At 32.6% G+C, this 20,044-nt stretch overlaps 1 protein-coding gene across 8 annotated transcripts in view; it reads right to left on the reverse strand.

The window, feature by feature from the left end:
* Positions 1–20,044, reverse strand: part of hdac4 (histone deacetylase 4) — a 399,635-nt gene that overhangs the window by 58,816 nt on the left and 320,775 nt on the right. For all 8 annotated transcript variants that reach the window (XR_015498934.1, XR_015498933.1, XR_015498936.1 and 5 more), the window contains 4 exon segments: positions 19,827–19,873; positions 8,726–8,833; positions 6,098–6,153; positions 1,220–1,307 (listed from right to left, as the gene is read on the reverse strand). Coding sequence is in view for 4 of the 8 variants with exons in the window: in XM_087266974.1 (XP_087123100.1) it covers positions 1,220–1,307; positions 6,098–6,153; positions 8,726–8,833; positions 19,827–19,873 (299 nt within the window). In the remaining 4 variants the exon portion in view is untranslated.

Raw genomic sequence — 20,044 nt, forward strand, 5'->3', positions numbered from 1 at the left:
ATTGTTTCTGCTGTTCTGACGTCAGCTGCAGATGTGTATGAACGGTGGAAGAAAGTAGTTCCTCATACAAAAGGGTTTTTGAGACTTTCTGTGTTTGATTTTCTTTTTTATATACACATTTATGCTGTCAAACTGTTGCATAAACGCAATATCACTCTCGATGCAGTGCGATGTGGTTCTATATTGTCACTGGTGGGATACTAAGGCACTTGGCATGCGGACTCAAGTCAACGAACACCTCCCACTGGTGCCGATATACAGCCATAATGCACTGCTACTCATGTGATATTGCTCAAAATTAAAACATTACATATCTTTAAAAACACAAAATATAAAAAATAACAAAAATACATACAATGTCAAAATGAAATGTTAATATTTAGATATATTTACATAAAACAAAAATACAACATTAAAATACAATGTAAATAAATATTAATATTATACTGTATATTAAACAACATTACGTCTTTTTTAAAAACACAAAATATAAGAAAACAAAACATTATATATATATATATATATATATATATATATATATATATATATATATATATATATATATATATATCTCAAAAGAAAGTGTTTATATTTTTGTATATTTAAATGAAACAAAAACAAAAAAATACAACATTAGCATTTAGAATTAATTCCTTTTTTAAACAGTACCAGGTAGTAAATTTATTAATATTTATTTATAACTATTTATTTACATGTATTTATTAAGATTAAATATTTATTTTTGTGTATTTATTATGAATATTTATTTATTTATTTATTATATCATTATAAATACGAAAACAGGATTAGTGCTACTCATAATAACATTAAATAGTATTGTTATAAAGCAAATCCAAATATCATTATTGAACAAAATAAATGTAATTTATTAAACAGGAAACAAATTGTGACGTGACTGGTTATGTTTAAAAATAACTAACTAACTAACTAACTAACTAACTAACTAACTAACTAACTAACTAACTAACTAACTAACTAACTAACTAACTAACTAACTAACTAACCAAACAGTCCACTGACCATTCATTGAAAATTCTTTTTTTCCCCCAGCAAAAAGTTGGGACTTGTTGAAAATGATTATTATTTGTGCAATTCAATCCTTTGACTCTAGCAGCACAGTGAAAAGCACACTTATGAAGATTACATAATTTCATGTAATAAAGTAAAAGACATATAAAGTGCTCGAGCGTGAACTTACCCAGTCCACGATGAGAATCTTGCTGACGTTGAGTCTCTGCTGCAGGAGTTTGGCTGCGATGGCGACCGAGTTGAAATAGCAAAATCCCCTGTTGATTGTGTCAAAAACAAAAGCAGAAAGCAGGAATATCAACCACAATGTCCACACATCTTAAGCTGTTGTGATATAAGTGGTTGATGAAGATTTACTATCTCCAGTTGCATTACTTAATATATCCCTGATGATTTTTCCGTTTGTATTTTTTCAATTGAGTATTTTTCAGTTTTTTTTTTTTGTGTTCTTTTTCTCTATTACATGAAAATTTATAGCATTTATATTTATTGTTAACAAGCACAAAACCAGTGTTAGAGTCAGCGGATGCCAAAGTATTATTCACTTTAAAGGAATAGTTCACTTAAAAATCAAACTCTCATAATTTACTTATACATTACTTCCTTTAAAACCTGTATGAGTTTCTTTCTTCTGTTGAACACAAAAGAAGATATTCCACAGTATTTGTTTTTCCTACTATGGAAGTGAATGGTTACATCATTCTTCAAAATATCTCCTTTTGTGGGGTTAGGAAACACTCTAAAGAGAGTAATTAGCGAGTAAAATGCCATTTTTTGGGGTGAACTATTCCTTTAAATTAGTTTTTTTTTTACCACACTATTGCACATTTTACCTTAACTTGTATATAAGAGATATAAGAGATAGATGTACATGAGTTTTTTTTTCTATTGTTAAAATATGGAGTAGTTGCAAAAGTGTTAAGACTAAAAGGTTTTCTGCAGGTTTCACAAAGTCAATTTTAAGACTTTTTAAGAACATTATGAATTCTATTTTAGACATATAATGGCGGGTGGAAAAGATTTGTACTCATTGAATAATAAAAAAAATACATATATATATCTGAGCAAAATATTTCAGATAAAGCATAAAAACAAGCAAAGTCTACTTATATGCACTTCTTCAGCTTCATTACACGAGTCTTCAGAGTCACATGATCCTTCAAAAATTACTCTAATATTAACAACTATTATTATAATTAGTATTATTGCTGTTATTATTGTTGTTATTATACTCAAGATCTCTTTCTTCCCCATCAGCTATCAGACTTTTAAACAGATAACAAGTGGACATAAACAGTTCCAATGCCAGTTTCCACTATTAATGCATACAACTGCTAAGCCAATTGCACTAGGCACTTTTTTTGCATAACTTGTTTACACCTGTTTACATTACTCCACAATTAATATTATACATGATTTACATTCACATATACACACACATTTCATAATTATACTTCCATCACTTAGGTGTATGTTTATATACGTCTATGTTGTGCATGATGTGTGTTATGTGTATGACTTCACTGTGGGCGACAAAGTAAGAATTTCATTGTACAGGGAAACGTGTTTCCTTACTGTGCACATGACAATAAACGAATTAAATTGAATTGAATATTGTTATTATTATTATTATTATTAAAAAAATGAAGGAAATATTTAAACACTATATAATAAACTAATGAGCTACTGTCCAGATCAGTGTCCTTACCAGATAGATATATTCATGGAGAACTTTTAAACAAATGTTATTGTAGGGAAGATAATTAAACCAAATTGGTTAACAGAGCTAAAAAACAGAGTTTGTTAAAAGTTTTATTGAGATGGATTGTTGGTGAATAGAGGGGTCAGTGAAAATTTGAAAAATTAAGACCAGTTTAAAATGATTTAAGAACTAAAAACACCCTACTTCAGTGAATTTAAGACTTTTATAACATTTAGTTTTTGAAATTGAACACATTTAAAACATTTTAAAACCCTGCGGACGCCCTTGACTAAGAAAAAAAAAGAGGTGATCCTGTAACCCATAGGTCTCAAACTCCAATCCTATAGGGTCGCAGCTCTGTACAGTTTTGCTCCAACCTAATCAAACACAGCTGATCCAAATAATTAAGGTGTTCGAGACTATTAGAGACTGATAAGCAGGTGTATGTTAGAGGTGGTTAAAGCTAAACTGCGCAGAACTGTGGCCCTCCAGGAAGTGAGTTTGAGACCACTGCTTTAAGTTAAAGGAATAGTTCATTCCCCAAAAAATGAAAATGTTCTCACAGTTTACTTCGACTCAAGTGATACAAAAAATTGAGGAAATAATTTCCTTTGCTGAACACAAAACAAGATATTCCGAAGATTGTTGCAAAGGAGCAGCAATTGAATTCCATGATAAAACAACAACAACCACAAACAAAAACATGCAATGAAAGTCAATGGTTGCTGCTTTCCAACATTCTTCAGTATATCTTCCTTTGTGTTCAACAGAAAAAAAGACACTCAAACAAGTTTGGAACAAGTGAAGTATGGGCAAATAATTACTAATGATTTAAATTTTGCAGTGAAGTGTCCCTTTCTTGTAGCATCTTGTTCTCTGTATATGTGCGCACAGTTAAAAAAGCAATAGAAGGATTCTAAAGTAAGCAGAGTGTGAGAGTCGGCTGGTGTGTGATCTTGCGTGGAGGGCCGTTTGTGAATTGGACCTCCTGGCCTGATGGATGTTCTCATTTGGCTAATGACACAATTCACCCACTGCGTCCTGGCTTGACATCAGAGCGCATGAGCCAAAGCACAGCATTGATGGAACAATCCTTTTATTTAACCTTTCAGCATGGAGACTTGAGGAGCAGTCGTTTACTTTAACCTTTCCGTAATGAGGAATATGGATGGGAGGAGACTCTAAGAGCAGCACAACGCAGCAATTACAGGGAATTTAGTCCCCTGTTAACCATCCCTGACATTCATTTGGATAAACCATCAAGCTTTAAGATAAATAGCAATGCATCCAAGTTGCTTGAATGCTGAGAACACTGTGTACAGTCAGAAACATACAAGAAAATGCTTCCAGATTAGGGATAAAGGAAAAAGTAGAGCATTAAAATCTTATAAAATAAATGATGAAAAGTTTTTCTTCAAGAGTTTTAGGATTTAATCAGGGGAAAGGTTGGCAGAGTTGATGTTGAATTAATGTTTTTTTTTTTTTTCAAATTTGTTACCATGGTTTAAAGCCTTGAATTTTTTTAGTGATTACTATATATTTTTTAAGGAAAGGATGGATGGATGGATGGATGGATGGATGGAGGGACAGACAGAATAACAGAACAATATGTGGATGGATGTATGGATGGACAAACAGAATTACAGAACAATATGTGGATGGATGGATGCATAAACAAACAGACGAAAAAAGGAATGGACAGAATAACATAATCTATGGATGGATGGATGGATGGAAGGGATGGATGTAAGGGATGGAAAGAATAACGGAATGGATGGACTGAATGATGGAAGGATGCATGGATGAATAAATGAAATAGCAGAAAAGTGGACGGATGGAGCGATGGATGGATGGATGGATGGATGGATGGATGGATGGATAAATGGATGGAGCGATGGATGGATAGAACAATGGATGGATAGAACAATAGATAAATGGATGGATGGATGGATGGATGGATGGACAGAATTACAGAACAATATGTGGATGGATGGATGTATGGATGGATGCATAGACAAACAGACGAAAAAAGGAATGTACAGAATAACATAACAATCTATGAATGGATGGATGGATAAAAGGGATGGATGTAAAGGATGGAAAGAATGATGGAATGGATGGACAGATAGACTGAATGATGGAAGGATGCATGGATGGATAAATGAAATAGCAGAAAAATGGATGGATGGAGCGATGGATGGATGGATGGATGGATGAAACGATGGATGGATAGAACAATAGAAAGATGGATGGATGGATGGATGGATGGAACGATGGATGGATGGGTGGATGGGTGGATGGATGGATGGATGGATGGGTGGATGAATAGGAAGGCTGGCTTAGGAAAACATTAAAAAAGGATGTCTTGTCTTTGACAGATAAATAGACAATTTCAAGTATTTGTTTTTCACTTGAAAGCTGAATAGAGATCCAAAAACCCTAACCTAAACCTTAATAGAAAATCATGGCAACAAGGCTGTGTGTAAAAACTCACAACAGAAAAAAGAACTGATCTGTAGTTCCTCATAACTAAAAAAGTAACATACATTAAAGAGAAATTATTGTCTATTGCACAAAACAATGATTGGGTCCAAGAATGAATGGCTTCATTCACTTTAATTCGGCCTAGTCCTCGATTTATCAGGGGTCGCCACAGCAGAATGAACCGCCAACTGCTCTTGCATATTTTTTATGCAGTGGATGCCCTTCCAGCTGCAAACCAGTAGTCGGAATGCATGAATAACTTACTCTGTACTATTTTTTGGTCTCTCACTCCTGATTGCTGTATTTTATTTAATGATTTCTGGCGTTTGGGTTTGCACTGATCTTCCATTTATAGACACCCCATTCTAAAGAGACAGGAGGGGATGGGGTGGGGAGTAGTTGAGTTGATATGTGATATCATATTGTTTTTTATTTATTTTTTATATACTGTTGTTAATTAAAAAGAAAAGAAAACAAAATTCTCTCATATTTTGTCATACAATAATTACTTGAATCTGTTTAATACAGGGTCCTAGAATGAATGCCAAGACTCTACATCCAAGCTACAGGAATCCCCTTTCATTGCTGGACGCTGAAAATGCATCCCAAAGTCTACCTTACTCCTGAAAAATACATTTACATCCCCGTCTGGCTGTGGGTGAGTGCGCAGATCAGACTGGCCTACTGTGCTGCGTTACTGTACTGAAGCCCTGCTGTGCTGGCCAGGCTGTCCACTGCAGTGCTGGAACTCATTTGTGTGTAAAACGCTGATTTATGATCCTCAGTGTGTGTGTGTGTGTGTGTGTGTGTGTGTGTGAGGGGAGTTTGTTTGGAGATCACAGAGATACGGCGAGTACGTACATGGGAGTGCTTTCTTCAGCGTGATGTCCTGGAGGCCGCACAACAGCAAAACCGTTCTGTCAACACACAAACACACACACACAAAAAAATTTTGTTTTTGTGAATTGAGGTGGCATTTCATAGGTTTCCATTGTTTTAATGTTGTGCAAATTGCATTTTCTATTGCCCTACCATTATCCTATACCTAAAAACACAACTCAGGAAACTATGTACATTTTTACAAAAATAAATAAATAAAACTAATTATACAGTTGAAGTCAGAATTATTAGCCCCCGTGAATTATTAGCGTCCCTGTCTCTTTTTTCCCCCAATTTCTGTTTAATGGAGGGAAGATTGTTTAAGCACATTTCTAAGCATAATAGTTTTAAAAACTTATTTCTAATAACAGATTTATTTCATCTTTGCCATGATGACAGTAAATAATATTTTACTTGATATTTTTCAAGACACTTCTATACAGCTTTAAGTGACATTAAAAGGCTTAACTAGGTTAATAAGATGAACTAGGCAGGTTAGGGTAATTAGCCAAGTTATTGTATAATGATGGTTTGTTCTGTAGATCGAAAAAAAATTAGCTTAAAGGGGCTAATAATTTTGTCCCAAAAATGGTTTTTAAAAAATCAATAACTGCTTTTATTCTAGCTGCAATAAAACAAATAAGACTTTCTCCAGAAGAAAAAATATTATCAGACATAATGTGAAAATCTCATTGCTCTGTTAAACATCATTTGGGAAATATTTTTAAATAAAGGAAATAAAAATCAAACGGGGGCTAATAATTCTGATTTCAACTCTATATGATTTATAAGCACTTTCAAAAATTAGGACATGGGTAATGTCCTCCAAAGTCACCTTCTCCTTGTGATAATACCCATGATAGACCCATGGCATTAGACAAATTTGTTTATTGATATTTCACAAAAATACACACACACGCACCCTTTATGAGGACTTCCCATAGACGCAATAATTTTTATCTTGTGTCTCCCAGCCTTCACAGGAAACAATCGACATTTTTACATTTTGAAAAAAACTTAATTCTGTGTGATTTAATAACCGTTTTACTCATGGGGTCCAAAACAAGGTGTGTCTGAGCATGGTTCAATTGGGTTTTGGCGCGGTGCGCTTGTAGTGTGAGCGCAAAGTGCGCCTGAGCCCGAAACCGAAGACGCAACATCAATTTAAAGAGACTGTTTCATATGGATTTATTAATCATTCTTACTTTTCAATGAACGCAAACTGTGATAGATTATTAAAGACGCAAACCCCTCTCTACACGTCGGCTGCACTTTCAGGAAACCTCCTAATTCCTGCAGCACAATAACTTTTATGATAATTTATGGGCGTCAGAAGTAGTGGATCTGTTTGGCAAAGTGTTTGACTGCGTGTCACTGCATCCCAAATGACTAAAAATAATACAAAACTAGATAACTAAAGCAATATCCACTGCTTATCTAAAATGCGCTTAAATATAGATGCATGGAAATGAAATGAAAAGGCTAATGAGTAAATTAACAGCACACTCTCATTTTTGGTTTAATCTTTTTCAGTCAGTTCAGACAGCAGCTGATTTTATCATCTTCCTTCACTCCAGAGGACATGATTATTTTATCCAGAAAGAGAGTGTAGTTTGCAGCTGGTGACACTGGATGATGTACAGTGGGTGTATTGTGTTTTTCTGGGTTATGAAAGCGATGATAGCTGCAGTTCAGTGTTATGCTGTGATTTCGGGAGGGCGGCAGCTCGCTCAGGGTTAGGTTACGCTTAGGAATGTCAGTGTTTTAAAAAGAACCTATTAGGCAAAAATCACTTTAATAAGGTGTTTAAACACAGTTGTGTGGCAGCAGGGTGTGAATATAGCCAACCACTAACAGTAAAAATTAATTAATTAATACTTTTTAAGTTCTATTTATTTAACTATTTAACATTAGTTAATTAACTATTATTCATAGTTGTGTCATAGGCATTTGTAGGTCTCCCTTCTTTCGATAAGAGGGCTGAAGCACAATCTCATTTTAATTTAAAGCGACAGTCACCAAAACTGCACAATTTGGATCAAAGCCTAAGAGAGGCGGTTTCAAAGAGTTATAAAAAGTATCCGTAATATTTTATTTATTTAATTTTTTTTTTTGCTAAAACTTCACATACACTTTCTAGGTACATCAGACATTTATTTTAAATTTTGTAAAAAAAGAGACATAATAGGTCCTCTTAAAAAGTAGATTGTATCATTTGGGTCTCATCCAGGAAGTTTAGAGGATGCATGGGTAACTTAAACTTCTAAAAGCTTTGTTTACACTGGTACATTTTTTATTTAAAAACTATGGTTATGCCTGGCATCCACATTTCTCATGGGCTTTTGAAACCTGAGACTTCTGGAAAAGCTGCAGACCTTATTTTAGTTGGAAAACTCTGGGATTTAAGTTTCAGAATAAACTACGGAAGAGGATTAAAAAAAAAAGATATATATATATATATATATATATATATATATATATATATATATATATATATATATATATATATTAATCAGGATTAATTCACTATAAGAATATCTATCCCAAATATCAGTCCCAAATATCTAAGAATAAACTTAGAAACAGGTTAACATAAACTGTTAGTCCCACCCTCAGCTCTCCTGATGCCACTTTAAACACCAGATCCACCACTGAACCCACAGCCAGACGAGCAGCACTCGATGAGTGAACTTCATTCCAGATTGTGTCGCTGTCAACCTGTCAATACACAAAAAACACACACACACTTCTGATGAATGAGCAGATACTGGCAACACAGTCAAGTCTGATTAAATACAATATCACTGTTTAATAAAAAAAAAAAACAATACAAACAAATCAGAGCCTACTGATGCAAGTTATTTATTTAGCCTGTTATTTACCTAATTAATATATGTATTTGTTATAATTCAAATATATACAATTAAGGTCAGAATTATTAGCCCCTCTTTAATTTTTTATTTTTTTTATTTTTTCAAATTATGTTTAACAGAGCAAGATAATTTTCACAATATGTCTGATCATTTTTTTTCTTCTCGAGAAAGTCTTTTTTTTTTTTTTTGGCTAGAATAAAAACAGTTTTAAATTTTTTTAACACCATTTTAAGGACAAAATTATTAGCCCCATTAAGCTATATTTTTTTTCGATAGTCTACAAAACAAACCATCGTTATACAATAACTTGCCTAATTATCCTATCCTGTCTGGTTAACCTAAACAACCTAGTTAAGCCTTTAAATGTCACATTAAGCTGTATAGAAGTGTCTTGAAAAATATCTAGTCAAATATTATTTACTGTCATCATGGCAAAGATAAAATTAGTCAGTTATTAGAGATGAGTTATTAAAACTATTATGATTAGAAATGTGTTCTTCTCTCTGTTAAACAGAAATTGGGGAAAAATAAACAAATAAACAAATACTAAAATAAAATTGGCTTTATAAAAAAATCTGTAATGGATATATATAAAATATATCTTTATATAAACAACTTACAAATATATTATAAAAAAATGTATTAAAAGTTAGCAGTTTAATTTGGAAAAATGGGAGAAAAGAAATGATCATTTAAATATATGTAGATACAAAATGTTTATATGAAATGTATTATAAAAGTAAATATTACATAAAGCGGAATAAATTACAAACAAAAATTGCATTAGAAAAGCAGATAACTTCATTTATATGAATTTTCAAATGTTTCATTTGATTTTGATTTTTTACCAATGAACACTTCAATGAACAATACAAATGATCTAAATCAATCCTTCAAGTAGTTCTATGCACTTAAAGATAATAATAAGGTTAGCTTTTCATAAAAATCTGGCCAATAGGATTAGTCACATTATTCACTTACAGCAGCCATCTGACTCACTTTGGCTCAAGACTTCCGGTCTCCATCACTTTTGTTCATTTTTAGATGTTAAATGTTAGATGTTGCAAACTGATGTTTTCTTATTGTATTATTCTACTTTGTCTGTGTAGTCATGCAAACACTTGCTTGTAAAGCAAGTAGCTTTCTGCTATATATTATTCCTAGCCTTTCTCTCATAGGCAGCTGAATCGGAAGTTCTAAAACAATCGCAGAAAACGAGTGCATTTCCACATTGAAGAATAAGATTAATAGTGTACTATGATAAATGCAAATTAAATAATCTCACACAAGCATTTTTTAACTAACACTGAACAATTTTCAATATTTATTTATGCACAGTTGAAGTCAGAATTAACAGCCCTTATGAATTATTAGCCTAGATATTTTTTTTTTGCCCGATTTCTGTTTAACGCAGAGCAGATTTTTTCCAACACATTTCTAAACATAATGGTTTTAATAACTCACTTCTAATAACTGATTTATTTTATCTTTGCAATGATGAGTAAATAATATTTAACTGGATATTTTTCCGTATACTAGTATTCAGCTTAAAGTGACATTTAAACGCTTATCTAGGTTAACTAGGCAGGTTAGGGTAGTTAGGCAAGTCATGGTATAACAGTGGTTTGCTCTGTACACAATCAAAAAAAAAAAAAAATTGCTTAGGGGGCTAATAATATTGACCTTAAAATGTTTTTTTATAAATTGAAAACTGTTTTTTTGTAGCTGAAATAAAACAAAAAAGAATTTCTACATACAAAAAAAATATTATAGGAATTACTGTGAAAAATTTCAAACTACAAACATAGTTTGTAAAATATATATATAAAAAAAAAAAATAAAATAAAAATCCAAGAGGGCTAATCATTGTGACTTCAATTGTAGGTCTTCTCGTGTTAACAGAAAAAAAGAAAAAGAAAAGCTTAATAAAATTCTCTCACAACGTTGTTTTCTCACAACCAACAATCAAACCAGCCAGAAGCGAGACGTTTACTGAAGTGGACAGCAAACAGACTCACATACACACGAGGCCTTCACACCCAAGCGTTCACAAACACACTCTTTTGTGCTGCTCTCATTCTCACAGAGAGGCTTGATTGAAGAGCAATCAGAGAGACAGGGAAAACACCACACTGAGATCCACACACACCACAGGCTCTTCTGACACCTCAAACGGCACTCACACCGAGAAGCAGCGCTTATTCTGACACACCAAATGCAAACACAGACCTGGATCCTGGAGCGGCCCTTTCCCAGAATACAACAGACAGAAAACAGCCATTCATCAGGCACTACTGATTATGCTCACACACGTCTGCCCTACAGCCTGCAATTACTGCGCAAATTAACACACACACACACGCACACGCACACACACATACACACACACACACACACACACACACACACACACACTTTATGAGGACTCTATTTATGTAATGATTTTTATACTGTATGAAGTCTAGCACTCTCTAGAGTCCCAAAACCCTCACAGGAAACATTCGGCCAATTTCCCAAAATAAAACCCCACGCTATTTATTTCAGACTTCAGACTTTATTTCAAGTGTATACAAAATAAAAAAAATAAATACAATTGTTAAGTTAGCCAAAACAATATGACTCAATACTAACAAATTTAACCCATACATGTCCAAAATGAAATAGGAAGAAGCATTATGCATATTTACCGCTTCTCCAATTCAATTGAAGAAAATATCTAGAAAATATTCTAGAAAAGGTCTAGAAAATATGATCATGTCACCCCAAATTTATCCTTATACACTGGCTGCCTGTTAAGTACCGGATTTAATATAATAATATATTACTTTCTTCCAAAAAATTTCTTTAAATAATCTAACTCCTTTTTATCTAACCGACCTCCTGTCATGCTACAATCTGACCCGCTCTTTAAGATCTCAAAACTTCTGTTAGTACCTAGAATAGCTCTGGTAGTACCTAGAAAAGTCTACTAAAGGAGGTCGAGCCTTCTCATTTATGTCTCCTAAAGTCTGGAATAGCCTTCCTGATAATGTCTGAGGTTCAGACACACTCTTGCAGTTCAAAACTAGATTAAAGATCTTTTTAGTAAAGCATATAATCATGTCATAGCGGTATGATGCATGAATGAGACCTAGGTACACAATTACAGAAATGCTTTTCCACTATTTAGGTTTAACACTGATGTGTGTGTTTATATATATATATATATATATATATATATATATATATATATATATATATATATATATATATATATATATACATACACACATTACAATTTTGAACTCAAAACAATTTAATAGTTACAAAACTATAATTAAGTAATAAATTATTTCTTACCAGACATTAATGTGTCAATTGAGAAGTGGGCTAAATCTGACAAAAAAATAAATAAAAAAATGAAAAATAAATAAAATAAAAAAAACTGTGTTTTTTTTTTTTTGCTTTTATTCTTGCCATAATAATAAAAAAATTATAGAGCAAATTTGTAGAGCAACCCATATTCTGTAGTCATTAATATTTAAATAAACTTTAATAGGTAGAGCTGTCCGAGACACAAACAAAAGCAAGTGATGCATCAAAGTTTGATTTAAAAAAATCTTGAATGGTTATAAAATGTTTATAATAATTAAAGTAATTTATAAAAATAATAAAAAATAATTAGTTTAAAAATCTTTGATAATGTTAATGATATGATTTGGGACACACAAGCAGCTTAATATGGAAGTTCTAGTAAATTGAAACAATTCTCAGAGTTGAATTTTAGTTTAGTTCATTTCAGTGTGGTTTAATTTTCACTGCTGAAGGTCCAAACACTGAAGAGCAAATCGATCGATGGTCAAGTCCCAAAACCAAGCAAGTCAGTGGCGACAGCGGCGAGGAACAAAACTTCACCAAAGAAACAAAACTTCACCAGTCTACATCAGGATAAATAACAGTCCATAACAATAATAATAACAAACCATATCAATAAATTTTGTTTAAAATGTATAAATCAGTGAGTTTAGCACATTGAGGTGCAGGAAATGAAAGCATTTGTAGCCTTATGAAAGATTAATTGCATTCAATTTATATAAAGAAGTGCTAATCTACGAGTGTAGTCAATATCAGTATTTGACAACTAGTAGGACTTCCCAACAAAATATAAAGCACAATTGTTTGTATTTATCTACATTTGTTTGTGTCCTTGGAATACATATATGCACACACACAGGCGCGCGCACACAAACACTTCAGCCCTTAAATGGGGTCACGGGTGAAAATGGGAATAATTCATGAGGCTCTTGAGATCAACAGGTGCTAAAAGTGCAAAAAACAAAACATTTACACTACAAGTCTGACATAAAGAGACATTTTAATAAAGTTTTATGATAATTTTTATTTAGAAATGTCAAAAAAAATTTAAGCGCATTCCTTCTATTTTTTACAATTATTTATAAAAATATGAAAATAAAAATAATTTCTAAAAATCTATTAAAAATAAACAATATTTAATAAACAAACAAACTTACAAACAAATAAATAAATGTTATTTTTAGAAAAACTTAGAACAAGTCTAACATAAAGAGACATTTTAATTTGTTTTATAATAATTAATATTATTCGTCGTACTATTTTAGCAAATACATCCTTTATATATGTTAAAATTATTTATAAAAACATGAGTTTTATGATAATTAATTAAATTTAGATATGTGGTACTATTTTAGCAAATCTTCAACTTTAATTCTAATAAATTTATATTTAAAATGCATTCCTTACTTATTTTAAAATTATTCATAAAATATGAAAATGAAAATAATTGTAAAAAAAAATACTAAATTCAATAAATGAATGAAAAAATTACATGAATGTTATTTTTCAGGAAACATGAATAAAAGTATTTAAATGTATATATTTTTATCTGTTTTACTACAGAATGTATTAAGACTTTTACTATACACTGCATCTGAAATAATAAAAGGGCTTTTAAAATGGAAAAAAAAAAAAAAAAGAGGATTCTCTTGAATATTTTCAACCGACAGCCAATAAAACGTCTTTCTCCTCCAAGACATCATCATGCATCAAAAGAACAGCTTTCCAATAAACCACCTGCAAACCCTGAACTCATTTCAGTGGAAGTGTTTGAAACATCCCAGAGAATATTAAGACATCTTAAGAATATCTGCGGCTCTGCAACATCAGGAGGAGAACCAAACAAGCAGTTAATGAAACAACAGGCAGAAAATACTTCAAGAAGGAAGTCTGAAGAAATCTTGAGCAGCACTAAGAGGTTTTACCAGGTCTCCCTCTCAACATGCACACACAGTCATGAATTCAGCTTTTCAATGGCACAAGCGCTCAAAGGGCAGTTAAGCAATTCAAGAGACTTTTCAAGTTCTGCCAAGATGACTCTGTCACGAATAACGAGCCTGTGGTGCATTTAAAAATAAACAAAAAGCAAAAAAAAAAATAATTTAGGAAAAGAGAGAAAAGAGAGGGTTAGCTAATGAAAGAGAAAAAGAGTGCAAGATACAATATTTTGTTTTAGTTTAGAAAAAAAAAAAAAGTGATGCGAGACACAGACATGAGTGTTCTAGGGGCATTTTAGGGTATTATAAGGTTATTCAGTCATTCAGATACATGTGCATGCAGCAGTCACTAGTATATCCAGGGCACAACCAATCACCATTATGTTTCACTTATGCTTATGTTCAGACAATTCAAAATGTAATATTTTTCGTTCAGAAAATATTTATTAATAATCTGTTACATTTATATATCGCTTTTCGAGACACTCAAAGCACTTTACACAATGGGGGAATCTCCTCATTCATCACAAGTGTACAGCATACACTTGGATGACGCGGCGGCAGCCATAATGCACCAGACCGCACACACCAACTGATTGGTTGAGCGCCCCCTGCTGGCCTCACTAACATCACTTCCGGCAACAAACTAGCTTTTCTATGTGGTCTCCCATCCAAGTAGTATATAAGAGTTGCAGAGAGCTAGCTGCATATAATAAATAAATATTATTTAACAACAACAACAAAAAAAAAAAAAATCACATAGTCTATGGAATTCTATACATTACATTTATAATTTAAATGTAACATATTACATTAATTAATTTATTACATAGACAATTTTTCAAATGAGAAAATGATGATTGATCAGAATAAATGTTTCATTTGTTATTGATAATCAGGGTTATTTCTTAATTCTTCTGAAGTTAAAACATTGTTATGGTGCTGTTTAAAAACGAACATAGACATGATGTCTGAAAACCCCCCAAAAAAAAAAAAAAAAAAGAAAATCTATATATATATATATATATATATATATATATATATATATATATATATATATATATATATATATATATATATATATATATATATATATATATATATATATATATATATATATATATATATATATATATATATATATATTAAAAATAAATAAATAAATAAACAGACGATTTTGTCTTCCTTCTTTTGTAAAAAGCTCTACTTGAAAACATTTGTATTTAAAATTTGGAAGAAATGTCATTAGTTTACATTATGCTTTACTCAAAAACATGACTATAAACAGTAGGGGAATTCTGGGACGAAACTGAAATTTCAGTTTGCACTTTGCAATTTATTATTTTTTTAGGTATAGAGTAAATTTGCTAGACTCTTGTTAGAGCTGCTGGATTTACAACATGTTAATTCATCGTTTTCCTCCAAAATAAATGAATGTAGAGTTAGTCAGAACTATTAGCCCCCCTGAATCATTAGTCTCCTGTTTATTCTTTCCCCAATTTCTGCTTAGTGGAGGGAAGATTTTTTTTCAACACATTTCTAAACATACTAGTTTTAACACTTCAGATCTTGAAAATGAAATAACTAGCAGAAGGTTTGAAAATGAAAACTGTTATTTAGTGCAAAACGACAACATCACTCACTCAGTAGCCTATTAATAATGTTAAAAGGGGGTTAATATGTGTTACTAAGATTAAAAGCCTTTACCATTTAGTTGAGTTCAATGGCTGGTATTTAAATGTTACTGCCATATGTTGCGTTTGGTGTAAACAGCCACACTGCTTGTCGCTTTGTGAGTTGTTACTGTGCGTTCACACCGAAGGCAGCAAGAGCGTCAAAGTAGCCGGAAGTCATTCATTTTGAATGGGAGTCGGCAGCAATAAGCGATGAGGAGTGGTGTGGCGCCTCACCGGTGCGGAAATCAAGGCCCAATCCCAATTCTATTTTTGTACCTTTTCCTCTTGGCCCTTAAAACAGAATGTGAAAGGCTTTTGGCTTCAAAATTTACCCCTAAGAATTGGGACAGCACTACAGCACACGTCATCGCGATCTCTTGACAGTCGAAAAAATTGATTAAAAAATAGATTAATAATTTTGACCTTAAAATGTTTTTTTTATTTTTTTTTTATTTAAACTGCTTTTATACTAGCCAAAATAAGACTTTCTCTAGAAGAAAAAAAAAATTATCAGACATCCTGTAAAAATGTCCTCGCTTTCAAATATTTTAAAAAGAAATAAAATTCAAAGGAGGGCTAATAATTCTGACTTTAACTGAAAGTGGCTGTTTAACTTGGGGAGGAATAGAGTAAATGTTGCAGTAACATAAACCGTGCACATCTTCCTTGACTAAATCACATCATCCAGGTATATTTAAAAAAAATATTAGTGAAAAAATTTGTGCCATAGACATCAGTAGGTATTTTACAAAGCATAAACGAGATGTTTTGCTAGAACTTGTGTATTTTATTGTCTAATGCTAAAAAAATGCCATTTCTTTGAAAACACAGCTTAACTGCAATTTATTTAGTATCTTTACTATTTATAATGATGAATATGAAGTAAATATAAATAAAATAATAAAAAAATGTATTCATAAATATTTATAACATGCACCTCTTCGCGAACCATCAGATTTTTTTTTTTGATCACACTGATGTGATCGTACTCATAAAAGGGTTTAGTTAAAAAACGTTATCCCTTAGTTAAAAATAACAACCCATAGATTAATCACAAGGCTGTGTGTAGTTTAAAACAATCACACTTGGAAAAAGGCATGAAAACACTGCAGGCTTGAGCTCCAGAAGGCCACCAGTAAAGCGTCTGTATTGGAGTGATGTTGTGGACACACAGGTCTCACAGCAGGACAGGGGAGCGTGTTGGAATGAACAAGCACAGTTTATCTTCAGCCTGACAGCCTAATTCTGGCTCTAGAGATGCAGGAAGACAACAATTTGGTTCCATTTCCATAAAAGAGTCCAGAGCCCTTCTGTTTCTCACCATTCAGCTCAAAGACTGTGACTTCAGCCAGACGGGACGGCCTGCCATTTATCAGTACCTCTCAACAGCCCTGCCTGAGGTCATGACATTACACTAGTACACACACACACATGCCACACATACACACACACGCACACACACACAAAGTCATACATAAATACATAAAATATATATACATAAACACACACACATATGATGAAAAAAGTGTTTCAAACATAAAACAATAAAATATTACACAGTAATCGAATTTTGAATTAATTTTTCTGAATTGCATTTATTTTAATGGAGAAAAATAGCACATTTTAAGTTTTTTTTTCTATTCAAGTATCATGAAGTACTAATTAATTGTCATTTTACTTCTTTACTATTCCTCAAGCTAGTAGTTTTTAGTAGTTTTATTATTGTAATAGTGCAAAATTAAATAATAAAATGTGTCTATACAAGCAATCTCACACGAGTATACAGCCAAGTATATATCGCAGTGCTACAAGTGTGATATTGCGTTTATACAACAGTTTGACGGCATAATTACAAATATAAAAAAAGAAAATCAAACACTGAGAGTCTCAAGAACACTTTTGTGCGAGGAACTACTTTCTTCCACCATTCATTCACAAATGCAGCTGAAATCAGAACAGCAGAAACTGTTTCACTAACTTCATTTTAGCTAGCATTTGAATGATTCTTTAGCGTAATGTCTAAAATGATGACAAAACAGGTGATTTTGCTGAGATTTTAAGATTATAAAGCTGAACAGCATGAAATGCCATCAGTCTACTTCCCAGTATTTCTCTGTTGCAATCGGGAGATCACAATATTACTATGGTATAAATATAGCACTAAAACATACAAAAGAGAGAGATCGAAAGTCATTTACTTGTTTAATAATGATTTGTTCAAATGTAGTTTGAAATTACACAATTTTTCTCTAAGGGCTTATTATGCAGTCTCTGTCACCATCATGTGGATGAACGTCGTCAATCGTCTTTGCTCAAAGACAAGCTAATGGCCGCCAACACGGTGTCTCTCAGAAATGATAAATACTTTAAAATAGGCACTATCCTTATAAATAAACTGCATGGTTGCAATCTAAACAGCTACATTCTCGACTAAAAAGGCCTAAAAGTACATTATATTGTCCAACAGCAGCAATATTTCTCTAACTGTAGAGTGTCCTCTTCTTGCTGCAGTATGTGGGTGGAGAAATACACAAGGATGAAGGGTGAAGAGGCTGGATGTGTGCTGTTATTTGCAGAATATCGCACAGCTATAAGCCAATCAGATTCAAGAACTAGACAGAACTGTTGTATAAAGTTATATATTTAACTAAGTATAGATCAAAACATTTTTACAGCTTGTTATTCATGTGTATTATACACTTTTAAATTGCATTTAAACTGTATATTTAATGAAGAGGTAAACCTTAAGGTGTCACAACGTATAAAACACAAAGACTTAATAATCAAAAACTCCTAATACAGTTTTTAAATTGACTATTCAAGAGTTCAACAGCAAAAATTCTGTGAACAAAACAATTAAATGAACTCTTTAGTTAACACCCTTTTAAAATATTAAGAGATTGAATGATCATTGTACAGAGATGATGGCAATTTTACTGGCCATATTCACTATCAAACATTGTTTACTTCACTAAGTCAGTTTAACGGGCGAGGGATTGATCGAATAGGTTTAATTGATGGAAGATTTGCAGAGAAATGTCAGGCTCCTTTATGAATATTTTGTAGTATTTATTTATATATTGTATATATTTATTCTGTATTTTATTTTGATACACATTGTGACTGCTGTATTATTTTGATGCAGATAAAATTAAGGTATTTAGTATTTTATTTTAAAATATATTTTTGCCCAACCCTTGCCATAATGCATTAATAATGCATAAATAAACACCCACGAATGATAAATCTGAAGGACCACTAAATAACAGGTATTTTGTATGTGCATAGCAAGTTATGACAAGGTCACTAGTTCAAATCCCAATCCAATAAAACCGATATTTTCATGCAAAGTAAGTTGATTCACATAAAGCGATTTAAATGCCTGAATGCAATGCACCTTCTCCTTAATACAGCAAGCCAAGACTTGGAAAAAAAAGCAATCATTTCCCTTTGACGTTTGAATAAATCAAAGCCAAAAGCAAACTTTACACCATACACTTCCACATGAAGCGCCACTCCATTCATGATTCACTTTCCATCTGAATCATTGATCTGCAGCAGAATGAGAGAAGTGAGGATGAGTATTTCCTCTTCCAGAGCCGTGAAAGAGTGTGGCTGACACTGTCCACTCAGCACTGAAGAACAAGTCTATCCATTCATCATCATCATCATCATCAGAGTACACACACACACACACACACACACACACACACACACAGCTTGTTTATAGAAAACATCTGGACACAATTACCCGCTCGACAGAGACGAGAGCAACAGTTATTGTTGCCGCTGGAGTTTTCGGGGGAGGGAGAACATACAGGGCAGATATTTACACATGCAAAAAAAAAAAAAGAAAGGAAAAAAAACTCACCCCGATTCCTCCGCAAGGCAGTCTCACGAACATGGGTGTCACAGAACCTATTGAGAGAGAGAGAGAGAGAGAGAGAGAGAGAGAGAGAGAGAGAGAGAAAGAGAGAGAGAGAGAGAGAGAGAGAGATAATTATACCAAATTTTCATCATATCCTTTACATACCTGTCAACATTGGGTTGTGAAAATAAGGGATTGCTTTCCCAACTGTTTGTGCTCAT

Source organism: Danio rerio, chromosome 9 (assembly GCF_052040795.2).
Source record: "Danio rerio strain M-AB ecotype USA chromosome 9, GRCz13ab, whole genome shotgun sequence".
In the NCBI taxonomy this organism is placed as follows: domain Eukaryota; kingdom Metazoa; phylum Chordata; class Actinopteri; order Cypriniformes; family Danionidae; genus Danio; species Danio rerio.